Here is an 18,399-nt window from a genome sequence, read left to right as displayed (position 1 = left end):
ACTCCCAAGGCCTTGACTGAGACTCCTAAACATCTCCTCAAGGTGATAAGTGTTAATGTCCCTCCCCCACACCCTCCAACACGTCCCCACAATAAAACTCAAAGTAAAACACACACATCAGGGAAAGAGTAATATCTCCAGGAAGAGGGGTCTTCCCCAAGTTGGGGGGTCAGGAATGATGGGTGTCCCAACTGAGCCCACCATGGAGGCACCACCAGCAGGAGCTCATCTAGACTCTAGTACATCTCAAAGGCCCATCTCCAAACTCCAGCCCCTGGGGCTTAGGGCTTCAATATGGGAACTGAGGGTGGAAGAGGGACTCGGACACTCAGTCCACAGGCCAGTGTTACTGGCTTCCCTATCTATGCTCACATGAGCCTTTTCGGTAGGAAGACAGTGACTGATCAAACCAAGCATAGAAACCACATCTCCCCTGCCTGATAATCCACCTTAGCTATACAGACAGGTGTGACAGCCAAGGCCTCACAGGTCTCCAGCTGAGGGACAGATGGAAACAGGAAAGTAAGACTTCCTGACATAACAGCATTAAAGCAAGACAAAGCCACACGTCCTAAGGAAGTTCCTGGAATCAGAGGAGCTGTGGAGGTGACACCAGCTGTGGTGACCTATGGTCACTCTACTTTCTCTCCAATTCCGCTCAGGGGTGCCCTCCTCTCCTTGTGTTCCCTTTTGGGTGGGCGGGCCCAGGCTTCCCCAGCTGTCCTGGCCAGTGGTGTGGACCCTCCTTCTCCTGAGCCAACAACACCCCTCTCATCTCAAGGCCCAGAGACGACAGGGCCTCTCTAAGATCCTCTCACCTATTTCCAGGCCACTCCTCCACCTGAGGGGCTGGTTCCCTCTGTCCCCAGCCCTGCGGTCCCCCAGACGCTGCACAGAGGTGCAGGTGTCATTCAAGAGGCTCCCACCCTCGGGCTTCCGGTGGCGCTGTTGGAGCTTTAACAATGGGATCTCCACACACAGAGCCCTGCCTTTGTTGATCTCTGTGCTGCACACTCCCAGGACAGTTGACTATAGGCCACCAACAAAAAGCCACCACCACCGAGTGCCTGGCTGCACAAAAAGAGGCTCCCGGTCAGCTGCCATAAGCAGAGAATCCCCAGGGCTGCAACCTGCCTCTCTCCACACACAGGCACTCTACTCTGAGTCTCTGTGCCTCCCAGGAGGGGCACCGAGACTTCCATCTCATTTGCCTCCCACACCATGCACAAGGGTAACTAGCTGGCCCAACCTGGTCCCATCTAGAATGCGCATTCCACAATGCAACTTTGACTTCTCCAGCATGCACCACAGAAGGGGCTCACTAGACAAAGATAGCAGATGGTGAGGGGCCGAACCACACAACCCACCAGCATCTTCCCTCTGCCTGTTGCTGTTCATTTAGTCATGTCCAACTCTTTACAAACCCAAGGACTGCAGCACTCCAGGCTTCCCTGTCCTTTACCATCCCCTGCAACTTGCTCAAATTCATGTCCATCGAGTCGTTGATGCCATCCACCATCTCATCCTCCATCGTCCCCTTCTCTTCCTGCCTTCAAACTTTCCCAGCATCAGGGTCTTTGCCAAGAGTCACCTCTTCAAATAAGGTGGCCAAAGTGTTGGAGCTTTCATTTTAACAGAAATCAGTTAAAATGCATTAATTGGAAACAAATGTGTATTTATTTACAGACAAAATGATTGTCTATGTATGAAGTCCAATGGGACTTAGAAAAGAGGTACTACAATTAATTAGTGAGTTTAGCAAGGTTTCAGGATACAAGGATACTATTGAGAGAATTGGACTGCAAGAACAGACCAGTCAATCCTAAAGGAAATCAACCCTGAAAATTCATTGGACGGTCTCATGCTGATCTTGAAGCTCCTATACTTTGGCTACCTGATGTGAAGGGCCAACTACCCGGAAGAGACCCTGATACTGGGGAAGATTGAAGACAACAGGAGAAGGGGGAGACAGAGGATGAGATGGTTAGATAGCATAACCCACTTAAGGGACATGAATTTGAGCGAATTCCAGGAGATAATGGAGGACAAAGTAGTCTGGTATGCTACACTCCATGGGGGCACAGATAGTTGGCCATGAATTATAGACTGAAAAACAACATCATTCAGGTGTTATATGAAAAGTGAAAAGTGCACTTGCTCTGCGGAGTCCAATTCCTTGCAACCCCATGAATTGTAGCCTGCAAGTTCCACTGTCCAGGATTTCTCTAGGCAAAAATACTGGAGTGGATTGCCATTACCTTCTCCGGAGGATATTCCCAACCCAGAGATTGAACCCGGTGTACCACACTGAAGGCAGATTCTTTACCATCTGAGCCACCAGGGAAGGCCTCTGGTAATTTATCTTAACATTTAATATAACTATAAAATGAGAAAATATTCCAATATTAATACCAAATGACAGTATACAACTTTCTTATTCTCCCACTTCTTACATTGTCTTCAATTACATTGTAGTCCTCGAACGTCTGAATCTCAGAACCTCCCCTCCAACTGAAAGACAAATGCAGTATGAGGAAGTGCAGAAGCTAAAAATAAAGTCAGAGACAGCACAAAAGCTCAGTTTTATTTTCTGCAGTTAACAATCTCCAAACAACTATGTAGACACTGAGCCCCCAAAAGCAGCACAGACATAAGATGAAGCCCGATCAAAGTACTGCAGAAAGCAATGCCCTGGGGAACGACACCTGAAGCTAGAGCACATAGGATGGGTTTAAACCCCTCTTTTGTGCTGAGAAACAGGGCCCCCAAAGTGCTGCAAGGACCGCATCACCAGGGAAAGCTGCTCCAGACAGAAAGCGATGGACCCCTGGAGCAGGCCAGGGTCTTCAGCAGTCAATCGGCTACAAGGGAGGGAAAATGAAATTCAACTTTCCTCCGAGAAGGGGGAAGAGGAGCAGGTCCTCCCTCTGTTCCCGCACACCGACAAGCCCAGAGCACCACACTTTTCCTTTAGGCTTAACCATCCATTATGGCTCCTCCTGGGCCCAGACTGGCCTTGGCCACCACCCAGCACCCACCACCCTCTCCCCGGCCCCGGACCCCTTTAGAACTCACAGAACCAGCATGCGGCCATTAACGTCGAGCTCCTTCCGAATCCGCCCTCGCAATTGAGTACGTGTAGTCAGGAAGTGGCGGGCAAGGCCCGCATCCACGTGTGATGTGAAAGGCACAGTGAGGCTGCTGGTGGACATAAGGTTAAGGCACCATCCGCACTTCTCATTTTGCCTGTACGTCAGGATCCCTGCCCACTGAGACCCGCCTTATCCCACAAGGAGGCTGCCTAGAAAGTCCGGACCTCTCAGCCTATACCCTGAGTACACCCTGGATATCACTGCACAACCCTCTGGATCCCTTCAGGTTGCTTTTCCTCACTACCATCCGCACTACACATTTTGCCTGTACGACAGGCTCCCTGCTCACGGAAACGTGCCTTCTACCACAAGGCCACCGCCAGACACCCTGGATATCACTGCTCGACTCTCTGGTTCCTTTCAGGTTGCTTTTCCTCAATATCTTCCACTGGCAGCCAGACCACCCCTGACCCATATCCTCCAGCCCCCCAGAGTACCCTCCTCCTACACTGTAGAACCACTTGCAACCCCCCAAACCACCCCTAGTCCACACCTGTCCCCCTCGGCTGCCTGGCCCACCATGGTTCCTGGAATAGGATACAACTGGAGGACTCGGTTATTCAGAACTGCAGCTCCAGGTGCAGCGCCTTCACCAGGCCGTGGAGCGTGTGATGGCCCCGGCATTTGCAGAATGGCACCGGCTGCGCCACCTGACTCTCCTGCAGCGCTGAGGCCTCTGGGACCAGCCAGGACAGCAGCGCCTCCATGAACTCCACGACTCACGGCGTAACCAGGGCAAGCTGGGTCTCTAGGGTCATCCTGGCCACCAGCGCCACCCGGCTCACTGCGGCTGCCCTGTGCTGTGCCCGTTGCAAATCCCACGGCACCTGGGTCTTCATCGGCTGGCCTGCTGGCTCCTCCACCGTGCGCGTCGGACTCCATCTTGAACCCTCTCCCGCTCCCTCCGCAGCCGGAAAGGCTGAACCCTCCCTACAGAACCCAGGCGTGTACTGCGACCTGCAGCTCAGCATAGGCAGAGCGCCTGCGCACACTCACCCTGGTCCTGCCTCTCGATTGGTTCCCACCGAACATTCGTTCCCGCGATGACTGGAGGCTCTCGGGCAATGGACGCCCCCTGCTGAAATTTCATGCGTTAGTGTGCTGTGTCGCCCCCTACCGCCTGTGTGGACACACACCCACGTGGTCTGGGTGCTCTAAGTCAGCCCCGCCTTGGCCCGGAGACCTGGTAAACGGCTTAGCGGTGATGCCTCTGGGTGTGTGTGTTGGGGGGGGTGGGGCCGGGGGAGGGGCGCCAGTCCTTCATGCGCATGGTCAAGCAGACACTGCCACACTCCGCAGCGCACGTGACTGTTTCTTGTCCAAGCCTGCAAACCCCAAGTGAGCCCTGGTCCCTGTGCACCTCCAAGTCTGTGCCGTTGCCATCCTGGCCACGCTCATAGGTGACCGTCCTGCTGAGCGTACGTCCTTGTCATCAACTTCCGGAAGGCAGTGGGGCCCCTTTATGTCACGCCTGGTCTGTCCCTCTGGTGTCCCACACGTAGCTCACGTGTGCATTCGTGTGTCTCTAGGTAGGTGCAACACATGGGCATCTGCCTGTCCATGTTTGTATGTGTGTGTGCCCGAGGAAGATAGACAGTGCCTATGCACAGGTGCTAGCACATGTGTGTGTACCTGTGTGTGAGAGAGCATGTGGTCAGGTGCATGCACATGGGAGTATAAGTGTGTTTGTGCACAGGGTCATGCACATGGGTGTGTGTGTGTGTGTGTGACAGAGAGCACGTGTCAGAGGCATGCAGACTGGCATCTCTGTGTGCTTTGTTCATGCGCAGGTGCCTTTGCATGGTGGTGGATGGGGAACCAGTCCTGGAGTCCTGAGACTAGGGATGCGGAGTGGACTGTGCTTGGCCGCCTGAGGAGGGAAGCGAGGACTACTGTTGGACTCAGTGGAGATGGCATGGGGCTGGGCCTCTTGGGGCTGCAGGCACACAGACTGCATGGAATCCAGGCTAGGGGCTTACCCAGGCCCGCCAGAAGCACCGGTGCGAACAGCCTCACACAAGGGCTGCCGGAAGGACAACGGCCTCCAGGAAACCCCTAGTCGCGTGGCCTCTGCTGGCACAAGTCTCACGGGCCTTCCCTCTCCAGGAACAAGGTCTTGTAGCTCTCCGGAGGGCTGTAGCTGCCAGGTGCCCTCAACTGGGAGGTGACCCTGTGTCTGCTGGCCTGCTGGGTGCTGGTCTATTTCTGTGTCTGGAAGGGGTCAAGTCAACAGACACAGTGCTGCTGGGGGCGATGACGGGGCTCGGGCGCCACTATCTGATAGGTGGTGTGCGTCTGCCGGGGAACCACTGGTGCCACGGGAGGTGAGTGGATCGGGGCCACTGCCCGAGGAGGGGACAGGTACTTCAGTCAGTCCGCTTGATCCTCACTGCCTGGCTGGATAGGCCTCTCGGTGGCCTCCACATCGAAGGCCAGCAGCCTTCCCCACCCACACACAGTGTAGGGATTAGATTTTCCTCCATTATCACCTTTAGTTGTAGGAGTTTTGTAGGTGACCTTGATCAGATTAAGAAAGTCTCTTTGTAGTCCTAGGTTTCCAAGAGTTTTTAAGATAGTGGTTCTCGAATATTGCCAAATGCTTTTATGGCATCTATCCAAATGATCATATGGTTTTTCTCCTGTGTTTTCTTCATATGATGAATAACGCTGGTTGAAGATATTTTAATGCATAACCAATCTTTCACTCTCGGGACAGATCTTTTTTGGTCCTAATGCTGTATATATTCGCTGGATTAAATTTGCTAACATTTCATTTTTTTTGCTTAATGAAGAATATTGTTCTATAGTTTTCTTTTCTTGCAATGTCTTCATCCAGTTTTGGTATTTTGGAAGGCTGGCCTCATAATGGTTTGAGAACTGTTAAAATCTCCTCTATGAAAGAATTTGTATGGGTTTGGTGATATTTCTCCTTTATGTATTTCATAGCATTCACTACTTAAGTCACATGGGCCTGGAGTTTTCTGTTCCAAATCTTTGATAGACCTAGGGATATCTAGGGTTTTCACTTTCTTCTTGAGTTAGTTTTGGGAATTTTGGTCATTCAAGGAATTTGTTGATTTCATCTATTTTTGCAAATTTTTTTGGCTTTCCTCTTTTTACATTTATTTATTTATTTTAATTGGAGGCTCATTACTTTACAATATTGTTCTGGGTTTTGCCATACATTGACATGAATCAGCCATGTGTGTACATGTGTCCCACATTCTGAATCCCACTCCCACTTCCCTCCCTATCCAATTCCTCAGGGTCATCCCGGTGCACCGGCCCTGAGCGCCCTGTCTCACGCATCGAACCTGGCCTGACGATCCATTTCTCGTGTGGTAATATACGTGTTTCAATGCTATTGTCTCAAATCATCCCACCCTCGCCTTCTCCCAAACAGTCCAAAAGCCTGTTCTTTATCTCTGTGTCTCTTTTGCTTTCTTGCATATAGGGTCATCGTTACCCTCTTTCTAAATCCGATATATATGCATTATTATACCGTATTGGCGTTTTTCTTTGTGACTTACTTCACCCTGTATAAGAGGCTCCAGTTTCATCCACCTCGTTAGAACTGATTCGCATGTGTTCTTTTCAATAGCCATCCAACCATCTCATCCTCCATCGTCCCCTTATCGTCCTGCCTTCAAACGTTCCCACCATTAGGGGCTTTGCCAATGAGTCACCTCTTCAAATCAGGTGGCCAAAGTGTTGGAGCTTTCATTTTAAAAGAAATCAGTTAAAACGCATAAACTGGAAAGAAAGGAAGAAGTGTGTATTTATTTACAGACAAAATGATTGTCTATGTATGAAGTCCAGTGGGACGTAGAAAAGAGCTATTACAATTAATTAGTGAGTATAGCAAGGTTTCAGGGTACTCGGATACTCTTGAGAGGACTTGGACTGCAAGGAGAGCAGACCAGTCAATCCTAAAGGAAATCAACCCTGAATATTCATTGGACGGACTCATGCTGATCCTGAAGCTCCTATACTTTGGCTACCTGATGTGAAGGGCCAACTACCCGGAAGAGACCCTGATGCTGACTGAAGGGAAGACTGAAGGCAACAGGAGAAGGGGGAGACAGAGGGTGAGATGGTTAGATAGCATAACCCACTCAATGGACATGAATTTGAGTAAATTCCAGGAGATGGTGGAGGACAAAGGAGACTGGTATGCTACAGTCCATGGGGGCACGAATAGTTGGCCATGAATTATAGACTGAAAAACAACATCATTCAGGTGTTATATGAAAAGCGAAAAGTGCACTTGCTCTGTGGAGTCCAACTCCTTGCAACCCCATGAATTGTAGCCTGCAAGCTCCACTGTCCAGGATTTCTCCAGGCAAAAACACTGGAGTGGATTGCCATTACCTTCTCCAGAGGATATTCACAACCCAGAGTTTGAACCCAGTCTACCACACTGCAGGCAGATTCTTTACCATCTGAGCCACCAGGGAAGGCCTCTGGTAACTCTTAACATTTAATGTAACTATAAAATCCTAAAATATTCCAAAATTAATACCGAATGACAGTATACAACTTTCTTATTCTCCCACTTCTTACATTGTCTTCAATTACGTTGTGGTCCTCGAATATCTGGATCTCAGAACCTCCCCTCCAACTGAAAGACAAATGCAGTATGAGGAAGTGCAGAAGCTAAAAATAAAGTCAGAGACAGCACAAAAGCTCAGTTTTATTTTCTGCAGTTAACAATCTCCAAACAACTATGTAGACACTGAGCCCCCAAAAGCAGCACAGACATAAGATGAAGCCCGATCAAAGTACTGCAGAAAGCAATGCCCTGGGGAACGACACCTGAAGCTAGGGCACATAGGCTGGGTTTAAACCCTTCTTCTGTGCCGAGAAACAGGGCCCCCAAAGTGCTGCAAGGACTGCATCACCAGGGAAAGCTGCTCCAGACAGAAGACGATGGAGTTCTGGAGCAGGCCAGGGTCTTCAGCAGTCAATCGGCTACAAGGGAGGGAAAATGAAATTCAACTTTCCTCCGAGAAGGGGGAAGAGGAGCAGGTCCTCCCTCTGTTCCCGCACACCGACAAGCCCAGAGCACCACACTTTTCCTTTAGGCTTAACCGTCCATTATGGCTCCTCCTGGGCCCAGACTGGCCTTGGCCACCACCCAGCACCCACCACCCTCTCCCCGGCCCCGGACCCCTTTAGAACTCACAGAACCAGCATGCGGCCATTAACGTCGAGCTCCTTCCGAATCGGCCCTCGCAGTTGAGTACGTGCAGTCAGGATGTGGCGGGCAAGGCCCGCATCCACGTGTGATGTGAAAGGCACAGTGAGGCTGCTGGTGGACATAAGGTTAAGGCACCATCCGCACTTCTCATTTTGCCTGTACGTCAGGATCCCTGCCCGCTGAGACCCGCCTTCTCCCACAAGGAGGCCGCCTAGAAAGTCCGGACCTCTCAGCCTATACCCTGAGTACACCCTGGATATCACCGCACGACCCTCTGGGACCCTTCAGGTTGCTTTTCCTCACCACCATCCACACTATTCATTTTGCCTGTACGACAGGCTCCCTGCTCACGGAAACACGCATTCTACCACAAGGCCACGGGGCAGACACCCTGGATATCAGCTCCCGACTCTCTGGTTCCCTTCAGGTTGCTTTTCCTCACTATCTTCCCCTCACAGCCAGACCACCCCTGACCCATATCCTCCAGCCCCCCAGAGTACCCTCCTCCTACACTTTAGCACCACTTGCAACCCCCCCAAACCACCCCTAGCTCACATCCTGGCCCCCGCGGCCGCCTGGCCCGCTGGGGTTCCTGGAATAGGATACAACTGGATGGCTCGATTACTCAGAACTGCGGCTGCAGGTGGAGTAGCTCCACCAGGCCCTGGAGCGTGTGATGGCCCCGGGATCTTCGGAATGGCACCAGCTGCACCACCTGACTCTCCTGCAGCGCTGGGGCCTCTGCGACCAGCCAGGTCACCAGCGCCTCCATGAACTCCACGGCTGACGGCATCACCAGGGCCAGCTGGGTTGCCAGGGTCATCCTGGCCACCAGCACCACCCGGCTCGCTGCAGCTACCACGTGCTGTGCCCACTGCAAATTCTGCGGCACCAGGGTCTTCATCGGCTGCCCTGCTGGCTCCTCCACCGTGCGCGTCGGACTCCATCTTGAACCCTCTCCCGCTCCCTCCGCAGCCGGAAAGACTGAACCCTCCCTACAGAACCCAGGCGTGTACTGCGACCAGCAGCTCAGCATAGGCAGAGCGCCTGCGCACACTCACCCTGGTCCTGCCTCTCGATTGGTTCCCACCGAACATTCGTTCCCGCGATGACTGGAGGCTCTCGGGCAATGGACGCCCCCTGCTGAAATTTCATGCGTTAGTGTGCTGTGTCGCCCCCTACCGCCTGTGTGGACACACACCCACGTGGTCTGGGTGCTCTAAGTCAGCCCCGCCTTGGCCCGGAGACCTGGTAAACGGCTTAGCGGTGATGCCTCTGGGTGTGTGTGTTGGGGGGGGTGGGGCCGGGGGAGGGGCGCCAGTCCTTCATGCGCATGGTCAAGCAGACACTGCCACACTCCGCAGCGCACGTGACTGTTTCTTGTCCAAGCCTGCAAACCCCAAGTGAGCCCTGGTCCCTGTGCACCTCCAAGTCTGTGCCGTTGCCATCCTGGCCACGCTCATAGGTGACCGTCCTGCTGAGCGTACGTCCTTGTCATCAACTTCCGGAAGGCAGTGGGGCCCCTTTATGTCACGCCTGGTCTGTCCCTCTGGTGTCCCACACGTAGCTCACGTGTGCATTCGTGTGTCTCTAGGTAGGTGCAACACATGGGCATCTGCCTGTCCATGTTTGTATGTGTGTGTGCCCGAGGAAGATAGACAGTGCCTATGCACAGGTGCTAGCACATGTGTGTGTACCTGTGTGTGAGAGAGCATGTGGTCAGGTGCATGCACATGGGAGTATAAGTGTGTTTGTGCACAGAGTCATGCACATGGGTGTGTGTGTGTGTGTGTGTGACAGAGAGCACGTGTCAGAGGCATGCAGACTGGCATCTCTGTGTGCTTTGTTCATGCGCAGGTGCCTTTGCATGGTGGTGGATGGGGAACCAGTCCTGGAGTCCTGAGACTAGGGATGCGGAGTGGACTGTGCTTGGCCGCCTGAGGAGGGAAGCGAGGACTACTGTTGGACTCAGTGGAGATGGCATGGGGCTGGGCCTCTTGGGGCTGCAGGCACACAGACTGCATGGAATCCAGGCTAGGGGCTTACCCAGGCCCGCCAGAAGCACCGGTGCGAACAGCCTCACACAAGGGCTGCCGGAAGGACAACGGCCTCCAGGAAACCCCTAGTCGCGTGGCCTCTGCTGGCACAAGTCTCACGGGCCTTCCCTCTCCAGGAACAAGGTCTTGTAGCTCTCCGGAGGGCTGTAGCTGCCAGGTGCCCTCAACTGGGAGGTGACCCTGTGTCTGCTGGCCTGCTGGGTGCTGGTCTATTTCTGTGTCTGGAAGGGGTCAAGTCAACAGACACAGTGCTGCTGGGGGCGATGACGGGGCTCGGGCGCCACTATCTGATAGGTGGTGTGCGTCTGCCGGGGAACCACTGGTGCCACGGGAGGTGAGTGGATCGGGGCCACTGCCCGAGGAGGGGACAGGTACTTCAGTCAGTCCGCTTGATCCTCACTGCCTGGCTGGATAGGCCTCTCGGTGGCCTCCACATCGAAGGCCAGCAGCCTTCCCCACCCACACACAGTGTAGGGATTAGATTTTCCTCCATTATCACCTTTAGTTGTAGGAGTTTTGTAGGTGACCTTGATCAGATTAAGAAAGTCTCTTTGTAGTCCTAGGTTTCCAAGAGTTTTTAAGATAGTGGTTCTCGAATATTGCCAAATGCTTTTATGGCATCTATCCAAATGATCATATGGTTTTTCTCCTGTGTTTTCTTCATATGATGAATAACGCTGGTTGAAGATATTTTAATGCATAACCAATCTTTCACTCTCGGGACAGATCTTTTTTGGTCCTAATGCTGTATATATTCGCTGGATTAAATTTGCTAACATTTCATTTTTTTTGCTTAATGAAGAATATTGTTCTATAGTTTTCTTTTCTTGCAATGTCTTCATCCAGTTTTGGTATTTTGGAAGGCTGGCCTCATAATGGTTTGAGAACTGTTAAAATCACCTCTATGAAAGAATTTGTATGGGTTTGGTGATATTTCTCCTTTATGTATTTCATAGCATTCACTACTTAAGTCACATGGGCCTGGAGTTTTCTGTTCCAAATCTTTGATAGACCTAGGGATATCTAGGGTTTTCACTTTCTTCTTGAGTTAGTTTTGGGAATTTTGGTCATTCAAGGAATTTGTTGATTTCATCTATTTTTGCAAATTTTTTTGGCTTTCCTCTTTTTACATTTATTTATTTATTTTAATTGGAGGCTCATTACTTTACAATATTGTTCTGGGTTTTGCCATACATTGACATGAATCAGCCATGTGTGTACATGTGTCCCACATTCTGAATCCCACTCCCACTTCCCTCCCTATCCAATTCCTCAGGGTCATCCCGGTGCACCGGCCCTGAGCGCCCTGTCTCACGCATCGAACCTGGCCTGACGATCCATTTCTCGTGTGGTAATATACGTGTTTCAATGCTATTGTCTCAAATCATCCCACCCTCGCCTTCTCCCAAACAGTCCAAAAGCCTGTTCTTTATCTCTGTGTCTCTTTTGCTTTCTTGCATATAGGGTCATCGTTACCCTCTTTCTAAATCCGATATATATGCATTATTATACCGTATTGGCGTTTTTCTTTGTGACTTACTTCACCCTGTATAAGAGGCTCCAGTTTCATCCACCTCGTTAGAACTGATTCGCATGTGTTCTTTTCAATAGCCATCCAACCATCTCATCCTCCATCGTCCCCTTATCGTCCTGCCTTCAAACGTTCCCACCATTAGGGGCTTTGCCAATGAGTCACCTCTTCAAATCAGGTGGCCAAAGTGTTGGAGCTTTCATTTTAAAAGAAATCAGTTAAAACGCATAAACTGGAAAGAAAGGAAGAAGTGTGTATTTATTTACAGACAAAATGATTGTCTATGTATGAAGTCCAGTGGGACGTACAAAAGAGCTATTACAATTATATATATATATATATATATATATATATATAGCAAGGTTTCAGGGTACTCGGATACTCTTGAGAGGACTTGGACTGCAAGGAGAGCAGACCAGTCAATCCTAAAGGAAATCAACCCTGAATATTCATTGGACGGACTCATGCTGATCCTGAAGCTCCTATACTTTGGCTACCTGATGTGAAGGGCCAACTACCCGGAAGAGACCCTGATGCTGACTGAAGGGAAGACTGAAGGCAACAGGAGAAGGGGGAGACAGAGGGTGAGATGGTTAGATAGCATAACCCACTCAATGGACATGAATTTGAGTAAATTCCAGGAGATGGTGGAGGACAAAGGAGACTGGTATGCTACAGTCCATGGGGGCACGAATAGTTGGCCATGAATTATAGACTGAAAAACAACATCATTCAGGTGTTATATGAAAAGCGAAAAGTGCACTTGCTCTGTGGAGTCCAACTCCTTGCAACCCCATGAATTGTAGCCTGCAAGCTCCACTGTCCAGGATTTCTCCAGGCAAAAACACTGGAGTGGATTGCCATTACCTTCTCCAGAGGATATTCACAACCCAGAGTTTGAACCCAGTCTACCACACTGCAGGCAGATTCTTTACCATCTGAGCCACCAGGGAAGGCCTCTGGTAACTCTTAACATTTAATGTAACTATAAAATCCTAAAATATTCCAAAATTAATACCGAATGACAGTATACAACTTTCTTATTCTCCCACTTCTTACATTGTCTTCAATTACGTTGTGGTCCTCGAATATCTGGATCTCAGAACCTCCCCTCCAACTGAAAGACAAATGCAGTATGAGGAAGTGCAGAAGCTAAAAATAAAGTCAGAGACAGCACAAAAGCTCAGTTTTATTTTCTGCAGTTAACAATCTCCAAACAACTATGTAGACACTGAGCCCCCAAAAGCAGCACAGACATAAGATGAAGCCCGATCAAAGTACTGCAGAAAGCAATGCCCTGGGGAACGACACCTGAAGCTAGGGCACATAGGCTGGGTTTAAACCCTTCTTCTGTGCCGAGAAACAGGGCCCCCAAAGTGCTGCAAGGACTGCATCACCAGGGAAAGCTGCTCCAGACAGAAGACGATGGAGTTCTGGAGCAGGCCAGGGTCTTCAGCAGTCAATCGGCTACAAGGGAGGGAAAATGAAATTCAACTTTCCTCCGAGAAGGGGGAAGAGGAGCAGGTCCTCCCTCTGTTCCCGCACACCGACAAGCCCAGAGCACCACACTTTTCCTTTAGGCTTAACCGTCCATTATGGCTCCTCCTGGGCCCAGACTGGCCTTGGCCACCACCCAGCACCCACCACCCTCTCCCCGGCCCCGGACCCCTTTAGAACTCACAGAACCAGCATGCGGCCATTAACGTCGAGCTCCTTCCGAATCGGCCCTCGCAGTTGAGTACGTGCAGTCAGGAAGTGGCGGGCAAGGCCCGCATCCACGTGTGATGTGAAAGGCACAGTGAGGCTGCTGGTGGACATAAGGTTAAGGCACCATCCGCACTTCTCATTTTGCCTGTACGTCAGGATCCCTGCCCGCTGAGACCCGCCTTCTCCCACAAGGAGGCCGCCTAGAAAGTCCGGACCTCTCAGCCTATACCCTGAGTACACCCTGGATATCACCGCACGACCCTCTGGGACCCTTCAGGTTGCTTTTCCTCACCACCATCCACACTATTCATTTTGCCTGTACGACAGGCTCCCTGCTCACGGAAACACGCATTCTACCACAAGGCCACGGGGCAGACACCCTGGATATCAGCTCCCGACTCTCTGGTTCCCTTCAGGTTGCTTTTCCTCACTATCTTCCCCTCACAGCCAGACCACCCCTGACCCATATCCTCCAGCCCCCCAGAGTACCCTCCTCCTACACTTTAGCACCACTTGCAACCCCCCCAAACCACCCCTAGCTCACATCCTGGCCCCCGCGGCCGCCTGGCCCGCTGGGGTTCCTGGAATAGGATACAACTGGATGGCTCGATTACTCAGAACTGCGGCTGCAGGTGGAGTAGCTCCACCAGGCCCTGGAGCGTGTGATGGCCCCGGGATCTGCAGAATGGCACCAGCTGCACCACCTGACTCTCCTGCAGCGCTGGGGCCTCTGCGACCAGCCAGGTCACCAGCGCCTCCATGAACTCCACGGCTGACGGCATCACCAGGGCCAGCTGGGTTGCCAGGGTCATCCTGGCCACCAGCACCACCCGGCTCGCTGCAGCTACCACGTGCTGTGCCCACTGCAAATTCTGCGGCACCAGGGTCTTCATCGGCTGCCCTGCTGGCTCCTCCACCGTGCGCGTCGGACTCCATCTTGAACCCTCTCCCGCTCCCTCCGCAGCCGGAAAGACTGAACCCTCCCTACAGAACCCAGGCGTGTACGGCGACCTGCAGCTCAGCATAGGCAGAGCGCCTGCGCACACTCACCCTGGTCCTGCCTCTCGATTGGTTCCCACCGAACATTCGTTCCCGCGATGACTGGAGGCTCTCGGGCAATGGACGCCCCCTGCTGAAATTTCATGCGTTAGTGTGCTGTGTCGCCCCCTACCGCCTGTGTGGACACACACCCACGTGGTCTGGGTGCTCTAAGTCAGCCCCGCCTTGGCCCGGAGACCTGGTAAACGGCTTAGCGGTGATGCCTCTGGGTGTGTGTGTTGGGGGGGGTGGGGCCGGGGGAGGGGCGCCAGTCCTTCATGCGCATGGTCAAGCAGACACTGCCACACTCCGCAGCGCACGTGACTGTTTCTTGTCCAAGCCTGCAAACCCCAAGTGAGCCCTGGTCCCTGTGCACCTCCAAGTCTGTGCCGTTGCCATCCTGGCCACGCTCATAGGTGACCGTCCTGCTGAGCGTACGTCCTTGTCATCAACTTCCGGAAGGCAGTGGGGCCCCTTTATGTCACGCCTGGTCTGTCCCTCTGGTGTCCCACACGTAGCTCACGTGTGCATTCGTGTGTCTCTAGGTAGGTGCAACACATGGGCATCTGCCTGTCCATGTTTGTATGTGTGTGTGCCCGAGGAAGATAGACAGTGCCTATGCACAGGTGCTAGCACATGTGTGTGTACCTGTGTGTGAGAGAGCATGTGGTCAGGTGCATGCACATGGGAGTATAAGTGTGTTTGTGCACAGGGTCATGCACATGGGTGTGTGTGTGTGTGTGTGACAGAGAGCACGTGTCAGAGGCATGCAGACTGGCATCTCTGTGTGCTTTGTTCATGCGCAGGTGCCTTTGCATGGTGGTGGATGGGGAACCAGTCCTGGAGTCCTGAGACTAGGGATGCGGAGTGGACTGTGCTTGGCCGCCTGAGGAGGGAAGCGAGGACTACTGTTGGACTCAGTGGAGATGGCATGGGGCTGGGCCTCTTGGGGCTGCAGGCACACAGACTGCATGGAATCCAGGCTAGGGGCTTACCCAGGCCCGCCAGAAGCACCGGTGCGAACAGCCTCACACAAGGGCTGCCGGAAGGACAACGGCCTCCAGGAAACCCCTAGTCGCGTGGCCTCTGCTGGCACAAGTCTCACGGGCCTTCCCTCTCCAGGAACAAGGTCTTGTAGCTCTCCGGAGGGCTGTAGCTGCCAGGTGCCCTCAACTGGGAGGTGACCCTGTGTCTGCTGGCCTGCTGGGTGCTGGTCTATTTCTGTGTCTGGAAGGGGTCAAGTCAACAGACACAGTGCTGCTGGGGGCGATGACGGGGCTCGGGCGCCACTATCTGATAGGTGGTGTGCGTCTGCCGGGGAACCACTGGTGCCACGGGAGGTGAGTGGATCGGGGCCACTGCCCGAGGAGGGGACAGGTACTTCAGTCAGTCCGCTTGATCCTCACTGCCTGGCTGGATAGGCCTCTCGGTGGCCTCCACATCGAAGGCCAGCAGCCTTCCCCACCCACACACAGTGTAGGGATTAGATTTTCCTCCATTATCACCTTTAGTTGTAGGAGTTTTGTAGGTGACCTTGATCAGATTAAGAAAGTCTCTTTGTAGTCCTAGGTTTCCAAGAGTTTTTAAGATAGTGGTTCTCGAATATTGCCAAATGCTTTTATGGCATCTATCCAAATGATCATATGGTTTTTCTCCTGTGTTTTCTTCATATGATGAATAACGCTGGTTGAAGATATTTTAATGCATAACCAATCTTTCACTCTCGGGACAGATCTTTTTTGGTCCTAATGCTGTATATATTCGCTGGATTAAATTTGCTAACATTTCATTTTTTTTGCTTAATGAAGAATATTGTTCTATAGTTTTCTTTTCTTGCAATGTCTTCATCCAGTTTTGGTATTTTGGAAGGCTGGCCTCATAATGGTTTGAGAACTGTTAAAATCACCTCTATGAAAGAATTTGTATGGGTTTGGTGATATTTCTCCTTTATGTATTTCATAGCATTCACTACTTAAGTCACATGGGCCTGGAGTTTTCTGTTCCAAATCTTTGATAGACCTAGGGATATCTAGGGTTTTCACTTTCTTCTTGAGTTAGTTTTGGGAATTTTGGTCATTCAAGGAATTTGTTGATTTCATCTATTTTTGCAAATTTTTTTGGCTTTCCTCTTTTTACATTTATTTATTTATTTTAATTGGAGGCTCATTACTTTACAATATTGTTCTGGGTTTTGCCATACATTGACATGAATCAGCCATGTGTGTACATGTGTCCCACATTCTGAATCCCACTCCCACTTCCCTCCCTATCCAATTCCTCAGGGTCATCCCGGTGCACCGGCCCTGAGCGCCCTGTCTCACGCATCGAACCTGGCCTGACGATCCATTTCTCGTGTGGTAATATACGTGTTTCAATGCTATTGTCTCAAATCATCCCACCCTCGCCTTCTCCCAAACAGTCCAAAAGCCTGTTCTTTATCTCTGTGTCTCTTTTGCTTTCTTGCATATAGGGTCATCGTTACCCTCTTTCTAAATCCGATATATATGCATTATTATACCGTATTGGCGTTTTTCTTTGTGACTTACTTCACCCTGTATAAGAGGCTCCAGTTTCATCCACCTCGTTAGAACTGATTCGCATGTGTTCTTTTCAATAGCCATCCAACCATCTCATCCTCCATCGTCCCCTTATCGTCCTGCCTTCAAACGTTCCCACCATTAGGGGCTTTGCCAATGAGTCACCTCTTCAAATCAGGTGGCCAAAGTGTTGGAGCTTTCATTTTAAAAGAAATCAGTTAAAACGCATAAACTGGAAAGAAAGGAAGAAGTGTGTATTTATTTACAGACAAAATGATTGTCTATGTATGAAGTCCAGTGGGACGTAGAAAAGAGCTATTACAATTATATATATATATATATATATATATATATATATATATATAGCAAGGTTTCAGGGTACACGGATACTCTTGAGAGGACTTGGACTGCAAGGAGAGCAGACCAGTCAATCCTAAAGGAAATCAACCCTGAATATTCATTGGACGGACTCATGCTGATCCTGAAGCTCCTATACTTTGGCTACCTGATGTGAAGGGCCAACTACCCGGAAGAGACCCTGATGCTGACTGAAGGGAAGACTGAAGGCAACAGGAGAAGGGGGAGACAGAGGGTGAGATGGTTAGATAGCATAACCCACTCTATGGACATGAATTTGAGTAAATTCCAGGAGATGGTGGAGGACAAAGGAGACTGGTATGCTACAGTCCATGGGGGCACGAATAATTGGCCATGAATTATAGACTGAAAAACAACATCATTCAGGTGTTATATGAAAAGCGAAAAGTGCACTTGCTCTGTGGAGTCCAACTCCTTGCAACCCCATGAATTGTAGCCTGCAAGCTCCACTGTCCAGGATTTCTCCAGGCAAAAACACTGGAGTGGATTGCCATTACCTTCTCCAGAGGATATTCACAACCCAGAGTTTGAACCCAGTCTACCACACTGCAGGCAGATTCTTTACCATCTGAGCCACCAGGGAAGGCCTCTGGTAACTCTTAACATTTAATGTAACTATAAAATCCTAAAATATTCCAAAATTAATACCGAATGACAGTATACAACTTTCTTATTCTCCCACTTCTTACATTGTCTTCAATTACGTTGTGGTCCTCGAATATCTGGATCTCAGAACCTCCCCTCCAACTGAAAGACAAATGCAGTATGAGGAAGTGCAGAAGCTAAAAATAAAGTCAGA

At 50.9% G+C, this 18,399-nt stretch overlaps 2 protein-coding genes across 10 annotated transcripts; both read right to left on the bottom strand.

The window, feature by feature from the left end:
- Positions 1-2,553: 2,553 nt before the first annotated feature.
- LOC102406325 (EKC/KEOPS complex subunit LAGE3) lies at positions 2,554-9,436 on the bottom strand. Of its 6 annotated transcripts, none has more exons than XM_045164442.1 (3): positions 8,959-9,421; positions 3,076-3,201; positions 2,554-2,861 (listed from the first exon to the last, which is right to left on the bottom strand). In XM_045164442.1, exons 1-3 carry the CDS (start codon positions 9,297-9,299, stop codon positions 2,732-2,734), a joined length of 597 nt encoding a protein of 198 aa, XP_045020377.1. In that variant the 5' UTR covers positions 9,300-9,421; the 3' UTR covers positions 2,554-2,731. The 6 variants fall into 6 exon arrangements, with proteins under 6 accessions (XP_045020377.1, XP_045020376.1, XP_045020378.1 ...); XM_045164441.1 differs by lacking the exons at positions 2,554-2,861; positions 3,076-3,201 and adding exons at positions 7,586-7,773; positions 8,338-8,463 and having other exon boundaries at positions 8,908-9,436; XM_045164443.1 differs by lacking the exons at positions 2,554-2,861; positions 3,076-3,201 and adding exons at positions 7,586-7,773; positions 8,338-8,463 and having other exon boundaries at positions 8,959-9,415.
- A 3,663-nt stretch (positions 9,437-13,099) lies between these two features.
- LOC123331906 (EKC/KEOPS complex subunit LAGE3) lies at positions 13,100-14,701 on the bottom strand. Of its 4 annotated transcripts, none has more exons than XM_044937075.2 (3): positions 14,192-14,701; positions 13,622-13,747; positions 13,100-13,407 (listed from the first exon to the last, which is right to left on the bottom strand). In XM_044937075.2, exons 1-3 carry the CDS (start codon positions 14,581-14,583, stop codon positions 13,278-13,280), a joined length of 648 nt encoding a protein of 215 aa, XP_044793010.2. In that variant the 5' UTR covers positions 14,584-14,701; the 3' UTR covers positions 13,100-13,277. The 4 variants fall into 4 exon arrangements, with proteins under 4 accessions (XP_044793010.2, XP_045020375.1, XP_044793012.2 ...); XM_045164440.1 differs by having other exon boundaries at positions 13,622-13,744; XM_044937077.2 differs by having other exon boundaries at positions 13,622-13,744; positions 14,243-14,697.
- Between the last annotated feature and the right edge of the window lie 3,698 nt (positions 14,702-18,399).

The sequence above is a fragment of the Bubalus bubalis genome, chromosome X (genome assembly GCF_019923935.1).
Source record: "Bubalus bubalis isolate 160015118507 breed Murrah chromosome X, NDDB_SH_1, whole genome shotgun sequence".
In the NCBI taxonomy this organism is placed as follows: domain Eukaryota; kingdom Metazoa; phylum Chordata; class Mammalia; order Artiodactyla; family Bovidae; genus Bubalus; species Bubalus bubalis.
The sequence above is the reverse complement of the archived record's forward strand: the minus strand, read 5'-3'. Positions and strand labels throughout refer to the sequence as shown.

Coding starts and splice junctions, on each gene's coding strand:
- LOC102406325 (XM_044936747.2), bottom strand. CDS start 9,299: ATGGAGTCCGACGCGCACGGTGGAGGAGCCAGCAGGGCAGCCGATGAA. Junction 8,464..8,907: donor GCGGCCGCGGGGGCCAGGAT/GTGAGCTAGGGG, acceptor TATGTCCACCAG/CAGCCTCACTGTGCCTTTCA. Junction 8,124..8,337: donor AATGGCCGCATGCTGGTTCT/GTGAGTTCTAAA, acceptor CCTCCCTTGTAG/CCGATTGACTGCTGAAGACC.
- LOC123331906 (XM_044937075.2), bottom strand. CDS start 14,583: ATGGAGTCCGACGCGCACGGTGGAGGAGCCAGCAGGGCAGCCGATGAA. Junction 13,748..14,191: donor GCGGCCGCGGGGGCCAGGAT/GTGAGCTAGGGG, acceptor TATGTCCACCAG/CAGCCTCACTGTGCCTTTCA. Junction 13,408..13,621: donor AATGGCCGCATGCTGGTTCT/GTGAGTTCTAAA, acceptor CCTCCCTTGTAG/CCGATTGACTGCTGAAGACC.